The sequence below is a fragment of the Silurus aristotelis genome, assembly GCF_946808225.1.
Source record: "Silurus aristotelis genome assembly, chromosome: 5".
Lineage (NCBI taxonomy): Eukaryota > Metazoa > Chordata > Actinopteri > Siluriformes > Siluridae > Silurus > Silurus aristotelis.
In genome coordinates this window covers 12227889-12247953 of record NC_139578.1, presented here as the reverse complement: position 1 = coordinate 12247953, position 20065 = coordinate 12227889, and the positions used below count along the sequence as shown (strand labels likewise).

The 20065-nt window shown below is 40.7% G+C and overlaps 1 protein-coding gene across 4 annotated transcripts in view; it reads left to right on the top strand.

The window, feature by feature from the left end:
- Positions 1–20065, top strand: part of dock11 (dedicator of cytokinesis 11) — a 72447-nt gene that overhangs the window by 40732 nt on the left and 11650 nt on the right. The window contains exons 30-44 of one of the 4 annotated variants that reach the window (XM_083542240.1): positions 585–696; positions 1317–1355; positions 2237–2418; positions 4426–4539; positions 5698–5767; positions 5867–5946; positions 6953–7067; positions 7273–7339; positions 13449–13496; positions 13722–13864; positions 14038–14153; positions 14239–14376; positions 14583–14765; positions 16743–16856; positions 17762–17977. In XM_083542240.1, the coding sequence (XP_083398366.1) occupies positions 585–696; positions 1317–1355; positions 2237–2418; positions 4426–4539; positions 5698–5767; positions 5867–5946; positions 6953–7067; positions 7273–7339; positions 13449–13496; positions 13722–13864; positions 14038–14153; positions 14239–14376; positions 14583–14765; positions 16743–16856; positions 17762–17977 (1737 nt within the window). Of the gene's footprint in view, positions 1–584; positions 697–1316; positions 1356–2236; positions 2419–4425; positions 4540–5697; positions 5768–5866; positions 5956–6952; positions 7068–7272; positions 7340–13448; positions 13497–13721; positions 13865–14037; positions 14154–14238; positions 14377–14582; positions 14766–16742; positions 16857–17761; positions 17978–20065 lie in introns of all 4 variants that reach the window. The other 3 variants (XM_083542239.1, XM_083542242.1, XM_083542241.1) reach the window with 3 other exon arrangements.

Sequence of the window (20065 nt, the reverse complement as noted above, 5' to 3'; positions counted from 1 at the left end):
CTTGTCACATGTACATTAGAGCATGGTGAAATTATTTCTTCGCGTACCCTAGTGATTTTAGGAAGCTGGGGTCAGAGGTTTAACAGCCTTGCACAAGCATAAAGATACTGGAGCTTAAACCCCCAACCTCCAGATCAGTAACCCAGAGCCTTAACCACGTAGCTACCACTTCCCTAAATTCTAAAGTCTTTCTTCTGCATTTCAATAGCGAAAACGTTTGCAAACATGAGCGTTAATTATGTACGTTTAACACTATGTATTATACAATTACAGTGTCCTTTATTAACATTGACACCCTTGTTTAACATATACTCAATTTTCTTTTGGGTTTTTTTTGTGTGTTGGGGGGGATTAAACTCTGTTGTGTTAGCAATTGTTTGATATCATTGACATCCCTGTATTTTTGTGAATTTTCGAACAAAAGTTTAAAAGGTGAAACAAAAAGAAAAAAATGTCACAGCCTTCTATGCACACACAGCGTTAACCATTGGTGCCAATGTTAGTGGAGGGCACTGTATCCGAAAGTGTTCACAAGTATTAGTTCACCCGACACAGCGACGCATTTACATTTTTTGCATTTACAGGTTTTGACAGAAATGAAGTTCTACTTCCTCATGGCAGTGTGCAATCATGAGCACTACATTCCACTGAACCTGCCCATGGCATTCGGCCGTACCAAGTTACAAAGAGTCCAGGGTACGTTCAGTTTGGTGACAATTCTCTCACGTGTTGTAATAATCCTTCATCCCTCCCCTTTTCCCTCCCGTCCCTTACTCTTACACTACCTGCACTTGTTTTTCCACATCGAGATCACTCTAACAACAAGCACACTGACATCTACAGCTAGACCCACATGTAGAAATATTCACGACTAATTTTGCGTAATGTGTTACAGTTTGATCTCATTTCACTTTCTTATTGTGTTCATTGTAATAATTATAGTTTATATTCATGGCCTTGCAGTCTGGCAAAACAAAATAAAAGCTTTTTATTTTCACTGTACCACTTTTACTAGAATTGCTGCACTGCACAGCGGAAGCACTTTTCTAGTCTAGGCATAGAATAGATAGCTTGTGCCAGATATCTGATGGAACATAGATGCAAAGAGACATTTGTGCATCTTTAAATCAAAACAGTCGAAATTCTCTGGACTACCTGATCTTATCAGGCAATGTTTTTTACTAGATTAAGCCAAATGCTCATTCCCAGCTACAGAAACATTACATTGATGTAAACACATGGTCACCTCCCTTCCTGCACGGTGCCCTCGTTTTTTTATTGTCTCTTTTCTGTTTGTTTTTTTTGCTCATGATCAGATTTTATTTCGTACGCGGCGGAGTGTTTTGGCGTCATAGGTAGGTGGTGCCGGCGAATGCCGATGTAAAACAAGTCCGGGCTGCCCATTTATAACCACACTAACTGGCTAGCCACTTTCTTTGCAACAGCCATTATCCTGCTTGACCATCTAACTGTCATCGCATCTGACAATTCAGGCCTGGGCCTGTGCTTTTTCTGTTTGCTTTTTTTTAATGCTGAAATCCTATTGTGCATTATGCCATTTTTTTGAATGAGCAGTTCTTATTTCAATGAATGTGTTTTTTTCAAGTGCTTCTGTCTGTGTTGTTTCCATAAATAAATGCACTTCCTCACAGGTAGGCACTACTAGTCTTCATCACACTCTTCTCTCCTTTGTGCACTCTGCACTGTATGACTAGCAGAAGGATCTTGTGTGGTTAAGTGGTTTCTCTTAGCGCTGTGCTGAAGATGTAACAAAAATATATCGAATTGTCACGTACAAAAAAAAACAATCCAGCACATGCACTTTGCAGCTTTGCGCTTGTGGGAGATCCTGCTACATAAACCACAAGCTCTTTCTGGAACTCATGGTTGTGTTTTGCACAGAGTTGAGGAATGTCGTATGGTGAACAGTTGGAGCATCTTCCAGAGAGACACAAATCAAATCAGTTTTGTTGTTTAAAAACGGTTTTATTGTACCAGAAGCACTATGTTCTCATTAATTTCACAATCACCATCAGATGGTCTGTGTCTTGATGGCTGAAGGAAGATCTGTTGTTTGATGTACATCGTTTGTTCTACTTCTTGTTTGTGCATATTTGTACCATACAGACAAACAAAGCTTGAAATTCTTCCTGCTTGTTCAATAACTTGGAGTGCTACATAACAGTGTCCTCTTGTTAATACTGATAATATAAGTTACACCAATAACACTTTGCAGACCAGAGTCTGGAGTACAGTCTTACTGAGGACTATTGCAAGAACCACTTCCTAGTGGGGCTGTTACTCCGAGAGGTAGCCAAGGGCCTGCAGGGAAATCCGGACATCAGGCAACTGGCTGTAGCTGTCCTGAAGAACCTGTTCATTAAACATGCCATGGATGACAGATATACATCCTACAAGGTAAGTAATAGCTGTTTACTGAAATTGAATTAAAAGTTGATGTCTCATTTCAGCAAGTACTAAAGATTTGTTAGTATTTACAAGAAACGTGTCAAAACCTTCGTGTTTAAAAAACAGTGCCTTTGACTAAAATGCAGTCTCTCCTTACGTACCATTGGACAAATGTGGACTTGACAATGCCGTGGCACATTTATCTTTGTAATACTAGCCTTGGCTTTGAGTGTACATTTACATCTAATATTATGAATTACAGCTTGACAGTTTGACTCAACACTGCTCTTTACTCGAGCCAATATCATGATTTATGGACTTAAATCCGAATGCTCATAATTAACTCAACTTTGACTAAAGCCTTTGGAAAGTTTTTTTTTTCCCCTTCAACGTATGAAGAGGTCACAGGTGTGTATATCCAGTGTACCACATTCAGAAAGCTGTCTCATCACTGTTGCCTATCAAATTTGCATACATAGCTGATCGTGCAATGCAATTTTTTTTAAGAGATGCCCAGGGGCGTAGCCTGAAAGCATTTGTTGGGGGAAGTCCAATAAACTTATTTAAGGTCCACGGGGTCAACGCAGGCAAATGAAAACAGAACGGCATAATATAGATTAGAAATAAAAACATACCGAACAATTTAAAGAAAATACCATGACATCAGGGCAACAGAATCTTAGACCATATAAAGTAAATGAACAGGCAGAAAGAATAGTCCAGTACAGAATGTTTACTAAATAAATAAATCCATTATATAATTAAACAGGGCTGATATGACACATTGCTTAATTTGACAAAGAAATTATGGGTGACTGGTTTTACAGTTTGAGTTTTATTTGTAACATCAGTTCTTAGATTTCAATACCTAATACTTTAAGATCTGAAAACTGTGATCAATAATTCAGTTTGTTTTTCCGTTTTTATCGTTACCCAACTTAGAAAAGGATTTTTCAATGGGTGTGTAATATTATACCACAGACGAGGACAACCTCGCTCTCGCTGTTGTGCAGATGATGCTCAAACAAAATGTTAACCTGGACACTGATAAGCAACTGCCTGTTATGCAAATATGTCATTCAGTCTACTTAGGCTTTAAATGTGGAGACAGAGAGAGAGAGAGCGCTGTCTGGAGATTATTTGCATTTGTGCATTTTATAGATCGGATGATCCAAACAATATGCGTAATTTACCTTCTGTAGATATAAGCTTTAAATTAGAGTGCACAAAAGTAAACTGCCAGTTATTGACCACTAAATTATAGATCAGGGTGATTCAGATCAGATAGTTCAAACAGCTTTTAATACTCGCAGCTTCACAGCCAGATGGTTTTGGACAATAACATTTTGTTCCATCATTGAGTCTGTGTTTGTTAGGCTTATGTGATAAACAATTGACTCAGTGTTTCCTTTTGCTACTAAAAAAAAAGTATGTTTCTGAGTCCAGAAAAGAATCTGGTAATGACAGGATGTCCTCTGTGTACTTCACTGACCTGTGATCCATTTATAAGTCCATGTTGAAAATTCAGAATTGTCAATATTTACTTACAATTGTTTTGTTTATTTACGTGTGTGCAGCACAGTACTGCATTAATCAGTGTTTCTGTTTTATAGCTACAGGGTCTAGAGTTTGAGCTGCAGTTACTCTCTGTGCAGAGGAACTAAAAAACATAAAGTGCTGCTAATTATCTCTCAAATGCAACCAAGGGGTCTAATTCTAAAGCATGTTTCTGGTCATAACATTAAAAGATTCCCTGAGTCAAGATGAGTTCAGTGCATCTTATCTTATCAGTCTTCAATTTTTTTGCCATCTTTGATTTCGCTACTCCTTTATTTTGTGTACAGTTTTGTCCAAGCGTCACCGAATGTGGCACAAATCATCTTCAGAGTAAGCCTTTAAAAAGCAAAGTCATCAAACAGGAAGTGAGGGTTGAGTTTAGTACTGACACTGCTTTAATTATTATGGTGGATGTTGTTGTTTATGTATTTATTTCTTTATTTATTTTTGATTGAACAGAATCACCAGGCCCGTATTTGTGTGCTCTACCTGCCACTCTTTGAGCTGCTCTACCAAAACCTGAACCAGCTGAATGCCAACAGGCAGCCTTCAAGATCTGGCTTTGGCATCATGGTAAGCTTCTGCTGATCATCTTCTTCTGCTGATATTTACTTCTGAAAAATCCTTGTTGCTTCAGTAGAAGTTCTGCTCTAAAAGAGATGTAAGGAACCGTTTTAAATTGCCCGAAAAAAATTTTTTTGTAAGTAATGTGCAGCTGGTTATTGTAAATGGAAATAAACAAACAAGACTGTAAAAATGCATCAGCATACAGTGTGCAATGCGCAGCTCAATCACATTAGAGCAATTATCCGTGAGCAGAAACTAATGATGAAATTTGTATAGCATAGACTTTTGGTGTCAGTTACAACATACAATATCATAACACACATACAGTCAAGCCCATTAAATATTTGGACATTGATAAAAGTAATTGTTATTGTGAGTTCTTCTGCATGCTTAAAGCGAATTGAGATGTGAAATAACACTGTTGTTGAAAGAGACATGTGGATGATGCAAACAGTTATTCAATTTCACAACACATTTAGCATTTTCTTTTCCCACAGCCATAATTGTGTGGCCATTCGAAATGGCCAGACTAAAAGACTTCGATATACACAAAATAGATGTATACATTTATTTTAGCAGTAGTCTATAGTAAACTCTAAGGTATAAATAAAGAAATAGACAATATCTGTTTAAACTCAACCCAATTATGGCAACCAGAGCTATTATATTTACACCGACCAGGCACATGATTATGACATCATATCATTATGGCTTGGAAAGAGAATAACACTGATTACCTCTTCATAATGGCACATGTGAGTTTGTGGTATATATAAAAGGCAGCAGGTAAACATATTGTCCCCAAAGTTCATGTGTTAGAAGCAGGACAAATGGGCAAGTGTCAGGATTTGAGTGACTTGTTTAACAAGGGCTAAATTGTAATGGCTAGACAACTGGGTCAGAACATCACCAAAACTGCAGCTCTTGTGGGGTGTTCCCAGTCTGCAATTGTTAGTATCTATCATGGGCGGCCAAGGATCATTGATGCACGTGGGTAGTAAAGGCTGGTTCGTGTGGTCCGATTCAACAGACGAGCTCCTGTATTCTACAAATTCTGTGAATGAATCTCTGTACTGTTTGACTTCACATGTGTTACTTCATATACATACATATACATATTACTCAAACTCAAATGATTTCTTTTTTTCTAAAATGTTTCCTCAGTGCAGAGATGATGTGTCCATGACTAGCTTAGACCCTCGGCGTGCCAGTGCAGCCATTGAAAAGGACCCGAGTGAGTAGAACGAAGATGAGGGATTTGAATATTCAACATTCATTTATTTAGTAATTAATACATGATATGCTAGATGTCAGTGATGTGTTTGTTTTATAGCTGGACTGGTCACAATGAACGGACATGTAAGGAGAGAAGACTCGCGAAGCTCGTTATACGGAGACCCCAGCATACCAGAGGTTAATGAGGTTAGCGTCTTAGAGTTGTATCGTTGTAAGGGTCACCTTGACAAATGTCTTCTTTATTTCTTTGAAAGACTTTAAGGCCCCGTTCTCAAACTCCTGTCTATTTGGAACACATGATACTACCGTGTTCCACACAGATTCAGTTAATCCACAGTGCCATTAACACATTATTTATAAATAAAATAAAAATGTCCTAATATTTAACCTACACTCCTGGTAAATGTCATGGCGAATGTTAGACTGTTGCCGTGAGTTGCTGTGTGGGTGAACACAGATTAACAGAGAGACCATTTGTATTTAATTAGGGCTGGTGATTTCCGGTGACATAATCAACAGCAGCCAAATGAAACAGCAAATAAATGTGGGCGTGTCTTTGCAGAAGTTTAGATTTATGCACGTATGAAACAACTTGGAGCAGTGATGATCCAACACATGATCCCTCTACCAATAGGACTAAAGAAACACACACAAGGCCTAACTACCAATGGTAGTGCAGACAATAAAGCACATGTTGCCCATCAACAAATGGAACTGAAGATAGTAGACTATTGGTGATTAAACTACCAATGGAAATGTAGATAGTATAGCACACATAGCCCAAGTACCATTTGGAGTAAAGACAGTAGTACATGTGATGATTCTACCAATGGAAGTGAAGACAATAGAGCACACACGATCTTTATTCTGATTTGTAGAACGCTAGTTGCGTCACCCGCTAATAAAAGTCGGAAGGCCTGCTGGTGACTATACAGTGCAGTGACTGGTGACTTGTAGCGAAAAGACCAATGTGTGTGTACCAGGAAATTAAGCTGTGAAAACCTTTTGACTCAAAGGCCAGGAAAATCATGTGACCAAAAAGTGTGTCCAAATAACCACATTGTCTCTCATCTATTTAATTAAACATCAATTCCTTTTACACAATCACAACCAAATCACAAAATGTCTGAAAATCTGTTTGCACTCTGGTGTTTTTTTAAAGCAGTGTTTTTTTTTGTTTCAGTTGCAAAGACGTGGCTCCACAATGAGCAACCTGCCCTCCATAGGGCGCCTTGGACATTATGAAGTCAAAGGACTGTTGCTGTGTTTTCTGCACATTGTGAAGACTGTATCAGAGGGTCAGTTCAAACTGTTATTTGCTTGAATGATGGACAATATTTGTCCTGTAGCTCTTCTGATATATTTTTTATACAGTCTTTATTTATTAAACATGTTTTGTTTGACTGTACAGAATTTAGTCTTTAATAAGCCCATTTATGAAAACAGGGACAAATACTGTTGGTTTACCTTAACCTTCTACACATTTTTTTTTTTCTTCAACAGATACACTGCTGGCTTACTGGAACAAAGTGAATCCACAGGACATCATGAACTTCCTCAATATTCTAGAGTAAGTTGAGAAAACAAAAAGCATTTTTCAGTCATTCAATCATTTGCAGGTATGCAAAGTCCTTGTTTAAACTGCCACACCTTGTAGGTAGGTATGATTGTGTGTGTGTGTGGGGGGGGGGGGGGGGGGATCACACGATGAGTCACACTTTCATTTGGGTGTGAGATGATAATTCCAGATACATGAATAGCAGTGATAAGAGAGGGTTTCTTGAAAAGAATATATATATATATATATATATATATATATATATATATATATATATATATATATATATATATATATATATATATATTGTCAGGGATTCACCCTGCCACGCCCCCCTCTGTAGCTGTCAGGGATTCACCCTGCCACGCCCCCGTCTGTAGCTGTCAGAGATCCACCCTGCCACGCCCCCCTCGATAGCAGTCACGCTGCTTCCCAAGATTACCGACAGCTGTGGCTCATGAAAGATCAGACTACATAAACTCACGTTCTTGAGTCACAGGCTGTCGGTCGTTGTATTGTCATGCAGGTAAATCGCGTGGCTGCTCAAACGCCGGGATTCACCGCTGGCTATTTCTCCGAACTCCATTTCCTTATTGAAGTACTCATTGCCGAAAGCTTTACTTGCATTGGGATTAGGCGTTTGACATTCGCGCTCATAGTGGATACTTCGTTACGAGCGGATGTCTGGGTTTGCTTTTGTTTTCATTGGTGTATGAGTGTTTTGTTTTTTGCACCTCAATAAAGAACATGATTGGACTTTATCTGCTTCCGCGTCTGCAGCCTGACATATATATATATATATTCCTCCGGAAGCTCAGTGCCGCTCCTCGCGGATCAGATCCACAGAAGCCGGATCATGAGAGCGCGGCTGCGCCACGCCCCTCAGAGAGCGCGAGGGGATTACCGGCTCGTTACTCGGGGAAAAAAGACGAATTAGGCGGATTTCTGCAAGGCATCGGCGAGTATGTGGCTGTTAACATTTCCCGGTTTCCTTCCGAACGAGCCAAGATTGCCCTCTGTATTTCCCTCCTGTCTGGTGAAGTTCTTGCCAAAGCCAGCTCACTATGGAGCGCCAAAGGGGGCAAATTCGGCTCACTCGCCGAATTCAGCGGGCTGCTTCTGGGGAAGTTGGGGATAGAGGTGGTGGATCTCCACTACAGTTCCCTTGAGTCTTCACGAGAGCGCCGCGCCGCCACAGAGTCTTCACGAGAGCGCCGCGCCGCCACAGAGTCTTCACGAGAGCGCCGCGCCGCCACAGAGTCTTCACGAGAGCGCCGCGCCGCCACAGAGTCTTCACGAGAGCGCCGCGCCGCCACAGAGTCTTCACGAGAGCGCCGCGCCGCCACAGAGTCTTCACGAGAGCGCCGCGCCGCCACAGAGTCTTCACGAGAGCGCCGCGCCGCCACAGAGTCTTCACGAGAGCGCCGCGCCGCCACAGAGTCTTCACGAGAGCGCCGCGCCGCCACCTCCGGTCACAGAAGGCGAAGTGACTCCTCCGAGTCCCTCTCCAGACGACGCCACATCCCAGAGCCCCTTCCAAGGCGACATGCCCACGAAAAGCTCGGCTCCGCCTCAGGATCTCCAAGAGAGCTCCGCCCAGCTCCAGGTCCCTCCAGAGAGCTCCGCCCAGCTCCAGGTCCCTCCAGAGAGCTCCGCCCAGCTCCAGGTCCCTCCAGAGAGCTCCGCCCAGCTCCAGGTCCCTCCAGAGAGCTCCGCCCAGCTCCAGGTCCCTCCAGAGAGCTCCGCCCAGCTCCAGGTCCCTCCAGAGAGCTCCGCCCAGCTCCTGGCTCCTCCAGAGGGCACGACTCCGCTCCAGGCTCCTCCCGAGAGCTCGTCTCCGCCTCCGAGCGACCCCACGAGCTCGTCTCCGCTTCAGTGTCCCAAAGAGAGCTCCACTGATGTCGTGGACCTCCAGGCGAGCCCTTCTCTGCTCATGGATCTCCAGGCAGGCTTCACCTCATTTCCAGGCTGCCCAGTAGACTTCGATCTGCTCCTAAGGGTCCCAAGGAGCGCCCCTACGCCCAGGGGTTTCCCTGTGCACTCACCCCGGCTCCAGGACTGCGAAAGGGAAGTTGAACCGCTGCCCCCGGGTTCCACCGACGGCAAAGGCTCGTCTCCAGCGCCCGCAGAAGGCGACGGCTCGTCTCCAGCGCCCGCAGAAGGCGACGGCTCGTCTCCAGCGCCCGCAGAAGGCGACGGCTCGCCCCGGGCTCCGCAGAAGGCGACGGCTCGCCCCCGGGTCCTCTTCAGGGCGACGGCTCGCCCCCGGGTCCTCTTCAGGGCGAAGGATCGCATCCAGGCTTTACGCAGGGCGAAGGATCGCATCCAGGCTTTACGCAGGGCGAAGGATCGCATCCAGGCTTTACGCAGGGCGAAGGATCGCATCCAGGCTTTACGCAGGGCGAAGGATCGCATCCAAGCTCCACGCAGGGCGAAGGATCGCATCCAAGCTCCACAGAGGGCGACGTCTCGCCCCCAGGTCCTCTTCAGGACGACGGATCGCCCACAGGATCCCCGCATGGCGACGTCGGTCCTCCAGGTCCCTCTGACGGCGACGTCGGTCCTCCAGGTCCCTCTGACGGCGACGTCGGTCCTCCAGGTCCCTCTGACGGCGACGTCGGTCCTCCAGGTCCCTCTGACGGTGACGTCGGTCCTCCAGGTCCCTCAGAGGGTGGTACGACGTTCCTGGTCTCCGCCCGGGACGTCCTCCACTCCCCGGTCATTGTCATGGTTGGCGTCCAGTTCCGGTTCCCCGCCATGGAGATCACTCCGGCTTCAATCCCCGCCAGGGGCTTTACTCAGCCTCCCGTCAGCACCGAGGGCGTGGCTCCGTTCCGGATCCTCCTGCAAGGTGTTGTTCCATGCCGGCTCTCCGCAGAGGATGTTCACCAGGCCTCCGTTGCTCCCAGGCGTCTAAGGAGGCCTTCCTCGGAGTGCCCTGGCCCGCCTGGCATAGGTGGGTTTTGGGGCGTCAGGTGTCGCCCCTGGATGGGGGGGTACTGTCAGGGATTCACCCTGCCACGCCCCCCTCTGTAGCTGTCAGGGATTCACCCTGCCACGCCCCCGTCTGTAGCTGTCAGAGATCCACCCTGCCACGCCCCCCTCGATAGCAGTCACGCTGCTTCCCAAGATTACCGACAGCTGTGGCTCATGAAAGATCAGACTACATAAACTCACGTTCTTGAGTCACAGGCTGTCGGTCGTTGTATTGTCATGCAGGTAAATCGCGTGGCTGCTCAAACGCCGGGATTCACCGCTGGCTATTTCTCCGAACTCCATTTCCTTATTGAAGTACTCATTGCCGAAAGCTTTACTTGCATTGGGATTAGGCGTTTGACATTCGCGCTCATAGTGGATACTTCGTTACGAGCGGATGTCTGGGTTTGCTTTTGTTTTCATTGGTGTATGAGTGTTTTGTTTTTTGCACCTCAATAAAGAACATGATTGGACTTTATCTGCTTCCGCGTCTGCAGCCTGACACATATATATATATATATATATATATATATATATATATATATATATATATATATATATATATATATATATATACAGTATATATATATATATATATATATATATATATATATATATATATATATATATATATATATACAGTGAGGAAAATAAGTATTTGGGTAAGTTATATGTTATAAGTTATAAGTTATAGTATCCCACAAATTTGGGAAGCGTTATTTTATATATATATATATATATATATATATATATATATATATATATATATATATATATATATATATATATATATATATAAAATAACGCTTCCCAAATTTGTCCCAAACATCAATGCCTTTTAAACATTTTGAAATGTTTTGTTTCATGTGGTTTAATATTATTATTTACTAACTTTAACAATGACTTTTTCCATTTCTATTAATTTGGAACTGTTTGGTTTTCCACGGTAAAGGATACAAAATTTTAATATTGTCTTCATTAATTTTGAAATGTAGGTCTAATTAAAAAGTGCAATTATGATTTCTAATTAGGTTTCATCAAGTGTGTATTATATGGCAACTGAGTGTACTATCGGACCCATCAGTGATCGTAGTTGCCTCGCTGTTTGTTTGAATGGTGCTCTTTTGGCAGACATTTCTTCAGCACCTCTACCTTCTGACCCCACTTGAGTCTATTTGGAAAGAAAATCAGCAAAACTTTAACAAAAATATTGCTTCAAAAGTTATACTCTTTTTTTTTTTTTTTTTTTTCCTGATCCCTCCATTTTCACAGGTTCAAAAGGACAAACTGGCATAATTATAAATAAGGATTATAGGGGTGCTGTGAGGATTGGGCAGCAGTCGAAGGCGGGGGCCTGCTTAGACTGCTGCCCCCGCGACCCGAATTACGGATAAGCGGGAGAAAATGAATGAAGGATGAATGAAAAAGGATTATAGGGATATATATACAGATTTTTTTTAATATTTTGCTTAACTGCTAGAGACCTAATATTGAATAAGTGTGTCTATTCTTGCCTAACTGTAAACAACAAACTAAGCAGTTTTACTAAAATATCTTGTGTGTCATTCTGTAAATCTGTAGAATAAACTTCTACTTCTAAAAGAAGACAAATCTGGTATTACAGTCAGGTATTACAATGAATTTGGAGCTGGTTTTAACCTGCTCTGCTATATCAAAGTTTTAGCTATCAGCCTGTCACATCAAAATGTGGTTTCGGTATGTGAAATGTACTTGAAGTATAGTATGATAACAGGCCTGATTAGAGGGAAAATGTATTGTCATATCTTGGGGTGAATCATCATTAGTAGTGCTATGTGAAGGGTGCCTATGGTGGTTATGGTTAAACTGTGGTAAACTTGTGGTATGATTGTTTTATGGAATACTTAACACTTGAAACCAATGCAGAAGGTATTTACTGGTATGCAGGGAGCTCTGGGGATTATGAGAACCCATTGGTAAAGGTGCATTTTGTGGTTAGTTTGGTTAAGGTCCCAGGGATGGTATGAGAGAAATCACAAGGTTAACTATGCAACCATTGTTCTGAATTGCGTTATGAACTAAGTTGATTAGTGGAACCATTTTGCCATTTACTTATCCCCGTGCGGAGTATGAAAGCAAAGCAAAACTACATGCAGCAGTGGTTGTAATGAGCTGCAGTGTCATCAATTACATGGTGGTAGGAAGGCATGCGGCCAACAATTTGGCCAATTTTGTGCCAGCGCATCCTGTTTCTGTCTCTGCCTTATCTGTGAATTGTGTTTGTTTGCAAACAGAGTGACTTACACTCTGCTGTAGGTGTTCCAAATGAACTTAAACACCATCTTGTGAAATTGACAATGTCCGGTTATAGGCTCACTGTGAGCCAGCACATTTGCTGTCTGTCTTTATCAACCCAGTAGGTACACAGATCTCGGAAACATGATGTCTCTGATTGTTCAGCCACTTCTCAAGTTTGTTTATCCAACTCAGCATTGCTTGCGATTATCTGCTTTCCGATTTATGTAAAAACGACTTCGAAGTTTATTGGTCCATACTAGTTTTATGGTTGCCACATAATGCTGCAGTAACAGATTTCGAGAACATTGATCAAATGTTCTCTGAACTTTATAGTCTATACAGGGTTCAGATGGATTGTCTAATAGATGATTTTTAATCCTAGCGCTTCCACATGTGAGATCACAAGCTATCTGGTTTGTCATTAGCCAAACAGCCGCTAGTCCTCCAGATAGCGGAATACATAAATAACTGGTTTGTAGGAGCTTAGGGCAAATTCCATAAGTTTCATAACCACCACCAAGAGCTAAAGCTAGCCCAGAAGAAAGGAACCTGAACTCATGTCACTCCACTTATATCCAGGCAGAATTTAATGTTTTTATACAGCAATAGGAATATAGACATTGAATGCTTTCACTCCTGTTTAATACACTTTTGTTAGATTTAGCTGAATAACCACAAAAAATGTATTTTCACTGTTTTCTTTTTTTATATATATATATATATATATATATATATATATATATATATATATATATATATATATATATATATATACCAAATTGCTAATGATTTCTCAACTCACTGTAACTTTAATTAATCCATTCCTAGTTTTTTTATTCTAATGAAGTACCTCTTGTGTTTTGGGCAGGATTTCTTTGGTTCAGTTTCGTTTTGTTGGTAAGAGGAACATAAACAGGTAAGAACTGTATTGTACTGTTTTTTTTTTTTTTTTGGTTTGTTTGTATTTTTGCTGTTAATTAATAATAAATGTTTAATGACTTTCCAAGAATACAAGCTGTGCCATCTCATGTTATATAACAATCACAGACTATACAATTAGGATTTGTTTAGTATATATTTTTTTATTGTACTTTGGTATTAATGCTTTTTGTACACCTCTTTGTGTGTGTTGTCTGTGTAGGTGTCAGGAATCTTGGGTTTCGAGGGCCTTTTCCTCAGATAGGAAGTCTCAGACGATGCCTGTGATGCGTGGGCGCTCCAGTCTAATTCAGACCAGCCTGCAGCAGTTTAACACCCTGGAGGCCTCTCATACACTCAACACAGGTACTGAGCCTTGTTCTCAAAAGACCATAGTTCATGCATATTGCAGCTCTTTACAATAGTTTGTTCTGGGAAAAACTCATTTATTCTCCATCCACTTTGCCATTTGTTACATTGAGTCTAAACACTGCAGCACATGACAAATAGAATGAATATACACCTGATTGATATTTTAGGTGGCGGCTCAACAGAAGCTGAAATGAACCATCAGGCCCTGTTAGAGGGTAACATCTCTACCGAAGCTTGCCTCATTGTGCTGGACACACTCTCACTCTTCACTCAGTGTTTTAAGGTAGCACAAATACTAGCTAATTTCTCAGGATTGGTTTTTGCTATTGGGCGTTGTGCACAAATAATTTGTAAATCGGTGCCTACAGAACCAGCTTTTAGAGAGTGATGGCCACAACCCTCTGATGAAGAAAGTGTTTGATATTTATCTCACCTTCCTTAAAGTTGGACAGTCAGAAGTGGCATTCCGACACGTCTTTGCATCTTTACGATCTTTTATTTCCAAGGTGAACACACACACACACACACACACACACACACACACACACACACACACACACACAATGATGTCTCTTGTGTATAAAGGGAACTATACATGTAATGTCTATATTTATGGGAAAATGTTTTTATAGTTTATTCTGCAAGCACTTATTCCAGAGGTCATGATTGCGATATTTTTTATTCAAATGGCATTTTTGATGGTTGCATGCAGTTTCAGGTGACTCTCTTCAAGGGCCGCGTGACCTTGTGTGGCTCGTTGTGTTACGAGGTGCTAAAGTGCTGCATGTCTAAACTGGGAAGTGTACGTGGAGAAGCAGCAGGCCTGCTTTACCTCCTCATGAAGAACAACTTTGAGTACACCAAGAGGAGGAGCTTTTTGCGCATGCACTTACAGGTACAGAAGTTTTTTTTTTTTCTCTGTAGTGTTCTTTTTGAGACACGTAAACAGCTTTTGTTTACCAAATCAACGGTTTGCCGTCAAAGTCTTCAGGCATTCATATTATTTAATTGTTTGTCAGCCTTAAAAAACAAACAATTTTAAAATAACAATGATTTAATGAAAAAACATGCAAACTGTAGAGTAAAGCCTGTATAGAAGAGAATAGGCTGCTTTAGCATCAAAGAGTGAAACAACTTGGTATTAATGCCAATTTGGTTTGCAAAAATTAGGGTGTACACTTATATCACTTTATACTATACAGTACATTATAGTTCAAATATCTCCATCAATATGAAAACGTAGAAAAGAAACATTTTTTCATGCATTTCAGCCAAATGGGTTAGAATAATTAGTGCATACAAAAAAAAGTTTACATGTACACTGCCTATATATAAATTATCCAGGCCTAAGGGTGGTTTCCACATTCTAGGGTGTGGTGACTATGGTGCCAATGTACCACTGACAGGTTCTTCCAGAAATGGCATAACGGAGTCATCTTGTGCATCTGCCTGCAAAATAAAGTGAGGTGGTCATCAGGAGTAAGGACAGTTGTCGAGTTGAAGACTGAGACCTCCCAAGTGCTCTTATATTTATTAGGGCGCCACAAGAGCTTGGCAAAAGCAGTTGCAGAAGCTAAAGCTTAGCAACTAGAGAAGTTCAGAGAGAGGGCATTGAAAAACTTTCACTTGTTCCTAAAGATGCTCTTTGAACACAGTTCATTGCCTCAGAAGGCACTGCTTAGCAATTACTGGGGATTGTTGACCTCTACTGAGATTGTCGACCTCTAGATGTTGAGTATTTAGAGAAATGCAGCACTCTCTCTTGCATGCTCTCACTTCAGGAGACATGCCAGAAATCTCTCTGCCCCTGAAGTTACTACAGTGGTTAGAAATCTGCAAAGCTGTATGGCTGGATGATCTTTAGACAGAGATGTTGAAGGTACAAGATGAGGTTGAGGATGTGTGATTAGGATGTTGCTTGAAGGTCTGGTGCAGTGCTCTTGGACTGACAAAACAGATCCATATTTTTTAAAAAGGTGTTGTAATAATGGGAATTAAGCTTTTAAGCTTTTTAAGAGAGGTCTATGCCAGGCTTCTGGAAAGGCGATTCAATCAAATCATTGAACTAGGATTCAAGAGAAACATTGTAGGTTTCATCCAGGATGTGGAAGATTGTATGTGGAAAAAAATGTGATTGTGTGCATTGAAACTTGATGGGGAAAATACCACAGGAGGGCTTTTTGTTAAGGGTACATGATGTCTTGTTAGTGTATCTCATAAATAGGATATCAAGATGTAGCCAAGGTTTTGGAAACGAGGCTACTGTACTTTATATGGTTGCTTGGTTTATTTTATATGAAAAGCTAACTAAATCTCAAAAGCCATGAGTATGCTTCTACTCCCCTGAATTGGTGAACATGTTAATATGGTTTGGGCACCTTACCGTGTCCCTGGTCACTACTGGGAACTACTGCATAATGGTTGCACATGTGTCTTCTTTCATTCGCAGTGTGGGTTATACTGGCTGAGCAGTGGGTTCAGTGCCCAAGCAGTAAAGTGTGGGCCATCTTCACAGTATATGAGTATAATGATAAAAAAATTAAATGTAATAATAATATTACATACTACATTTTTACCAACCTAGACAAAGAAGTTGTGGAACATTTCTATCACGTACAAAACTGCAATAAGCATTCACAGGCTGAAATTCATCAGAATCTAATGGGAAATAGTTTTTTCCTATTCACATAAAAAAAGCAACATTTATTTCACATTTCTTCCAAAGGTGACCCGAAGGAATTTTGGGCTCTGGACAAAACTCACGTATGCATTTTTGGAGATATCCATAATTAGAGTGGGTCTTGGTTTGTTATGTAAGTGCAGTATATTTACATTTTTTGTTTGTTTGTTTTTGGTTCTTCTTCCTCCCAAGATCATCATTGCTGTGAGCCAGTTAATTGCAGACGTGGCCCTGACAGGAAGTTCACGTTTCCAGGAATCATTATCCATCATCAACAACTTTGCCAACAGTGATAAAGCCATGAAGGTATATCGCAGTATTTTCAAGCTAAATCATAGAACTAGTTCTGCCTAATTACAGTGATCCTTTTGAGTTAATATCCACATTGGCAGGGGCTAATCAGAAACTATTGTATCTTGTTGAATATTCTGATCTGTTTGGTCGTGATATTGACTGAGCAGTACATGTTCATTTTCAGTAGCAGCATGGAGTACAGCACAGAGAGTCTTGCCAACTTGAATTCAAATCACATTGTTTATGTTAATGCACGTTTGAATATATTTTCTATAGATGCAACATTTAAACTTCATTTACAGGGTGTTATATGGCAAACAAATGTATATATTAGTTGATCTGGTTAGGTTTTCTGTAAGGGGTTGTTTATCTAACATACATAATAAAAAAAGAAGGATCCTGTGTCAGTGGTTTGTAGCAGTCAGCAAGTTTTCTGCCATGGGTAAGATATCAGAACAAAGAACTTTCCGGTTTCTCATGACAAGCTAACCTTCCTTTTTTTGCCTTAAAACCTTCGAGCAAATTAGAGGCTTCTGAATGAAACTGTTTATACCAGACATTAACCAACACTAAATATGTAACGCTGAAATTTAAAAGTATGGCCCTTCTTTCATTAATAAATGTCAAAGTTTTAATTGTTATCAAACTGCTGTGGTACAAGAGAAAATAAATCGATTCTCTACATTACATTACATGCATGTAGTATGTACATGACAAACAACCTTGAACCTTTGGATGTGCTGCTATTGGAAAATATTCAACATTCAATGATCAGTATATTCAAATTCCATATATTCTCCGATTCCCAATTCTCCTTTTGCATTTTTATCGTTATTCAATGTGACTACTTTAAAGGTTGTAAATGTTTCGAATGTTTTCATACATAACATTTTATAAAAAAATCTGTGTATGTTTAGTCCACATCATTTCCAACAGAAGTGAAGGGCCTTACGATGCGCATCCGTACCGTGCTGATGGCCACAGCTCAAATGCGTGAGCATGAGAAGGACCCAGAAATGCTGCTGGATCTACAGTATAGTCTGGCTCGCTCCTACGCCAGCACACCCGAGCTCAGACGCACCTGGTTGGACAGCATGGCACGAGCTCACCTCAAAAACGGAGACACCTCAGAGGTATGTATGAACGCTTTGTATATACATATATAGACTTTCCCAGCCATATGTGGTTCGACCCCCAGTTGTTACTGCAAAGTTGGAGGCACACAATTGTATAGGATGGCTTTGGATGCTTTAAACGTCACTTAAATTAGGAGACACAAACCTGTTTCAACTTGACAATGCCCCTGTGCACAAAGAGTGCTTCATTAATACAGTATATGGTTTAAATGAGTTTGGCATAAGGGATTTTTGAGTGGCCTGCTGTAGAACCCTTTTGAACACCTTTGGGATGAATTGGCCTGCTGACTGCACCTCTAATGGGTCCTCACTGTACATCAGGACATGACTAACATTCTTGTGGCCACAACCACACTGGAGGTTCTAGTAGAACATCTTCCCAGAAGAGTGAAGGTTACAGTCTAACAACGGCAAATTGGGGACAAAATGTGGAACGTGTTGTTCAAAAAGCGCCTACAAAACTTATGGTCAGGCATACACAAACATTTGTCCATATAGTCTATAGAAATATTTGAATTTGTTTAACTGAATTGTGGTCATTGGTCCTATGTGAATTGTTTGCTTTAATAAAGCCAATTAAATGTTATTGTTTTAGACAGGGTGATTTAAAATCATATTAACTTTAATTATGTACATTTATTATTTCTCTAGCCTAGATTTTTTGATTATGTTGTGTGAAATTATATTAGGTCATCTCTAAATTATGGTTCTTTTTTAGTAAGAAACCATACACTTAAAATTCACAATACAGTAAAAGAAAATATTAAATGGCTATAAATGATAGAATATTGGAATCATTGTGTATTATATATGCCATATATCTAATAATCACGTGTATTGTATAATATACACACAAACACCAAAGAAACCGAAGCCATGTGTCACTTTTCTTATTGAACAATCTTCTGGTCAACTGCTGCAATTATTCTATATAAGAACTTATTAGCAACACAGTCCAATCATGTAGTATTTCTAATTGACTTTACATAATTCAATAAGAGTCAAAGATTAAAAATGAGTATTATTTAATAACGTGTGATCTGGTTTAGGATATCCTATTTGATGCTGTTATCTTTTTTCAGTTTTGTGGTCATATTTTACACAAACTTTACATAATTTAAAAAAAGCTAATCTCTTAAATCTGACCAACACAAAAGTTTAGTTTAGTTTTTTTATATCTATAAGGCATTTGTATAGCAACTCTGTCTCCATCATCACAAAACTTGAATTGAATGAGCAACATACACAATTGATAGCACTGAAAGCAGATAAAGTGAGACCCAAGCCCCTTTTTTTTTTTTTAAGACAACCAGTACCAGTTCCAAGGGACCAGTACTCTGGACTGCTTTGGGGATTGATAACACCTTACACATTTGGACAGATTTGCGTGTGAAAACATCCATTTTCCAGAGAAACAGGATATTCAAACAAAGTCAGTCAGCTGTGTAAGCAAATGTTATATGTCTTGTGTGCTACACTACACTACTTTTTTTTTTTTTTAGCCACAATGGCATTGTTAATAGTGTTGTTAATTACACTTGTGGACCCCTGACTCAGATCAGATTCGTATGTGCCTTTCAGACATCCCTTTATAGATTCAGTCCCTATTTGCGGTTATAACCTCTACCTCCACCATGTTCCACTAGATTTTGAAGTGTGTTTGTGGAGATTTGTGCTCATACCCCCACAAGAGCATTAGTAAAGTCAGTTACTGATGTAGGGTGAGGATGCATGGGGTGCAGTCAGCATTCCAATTTATCCCACAGGTGTTCAATAGGGTTGAGGTCAGAGCTCTATAGCAGGCCACTAAAGATCTCCTCCAACCCATGAAAACCATATCTTGAGGTAGATTGCTTTATGGGAAGTGTGAAAAGGTGCTTGGTGCTGGAAAAGGTTTGTGTGTGTGCTTGTTCAGCTGAGGGGACAATTGAAATGCTTCCCCATCCAAAAACATCATATACAATTGTGTGAATCTAAAATAATGCTAACATTTTGGAAGGAACTACACACGGCTGGAAAAGTCAAACGTCCTGACACTTTTTGTCTATATAGTGTATATGGTGACAAACAATACTGATGGGGATT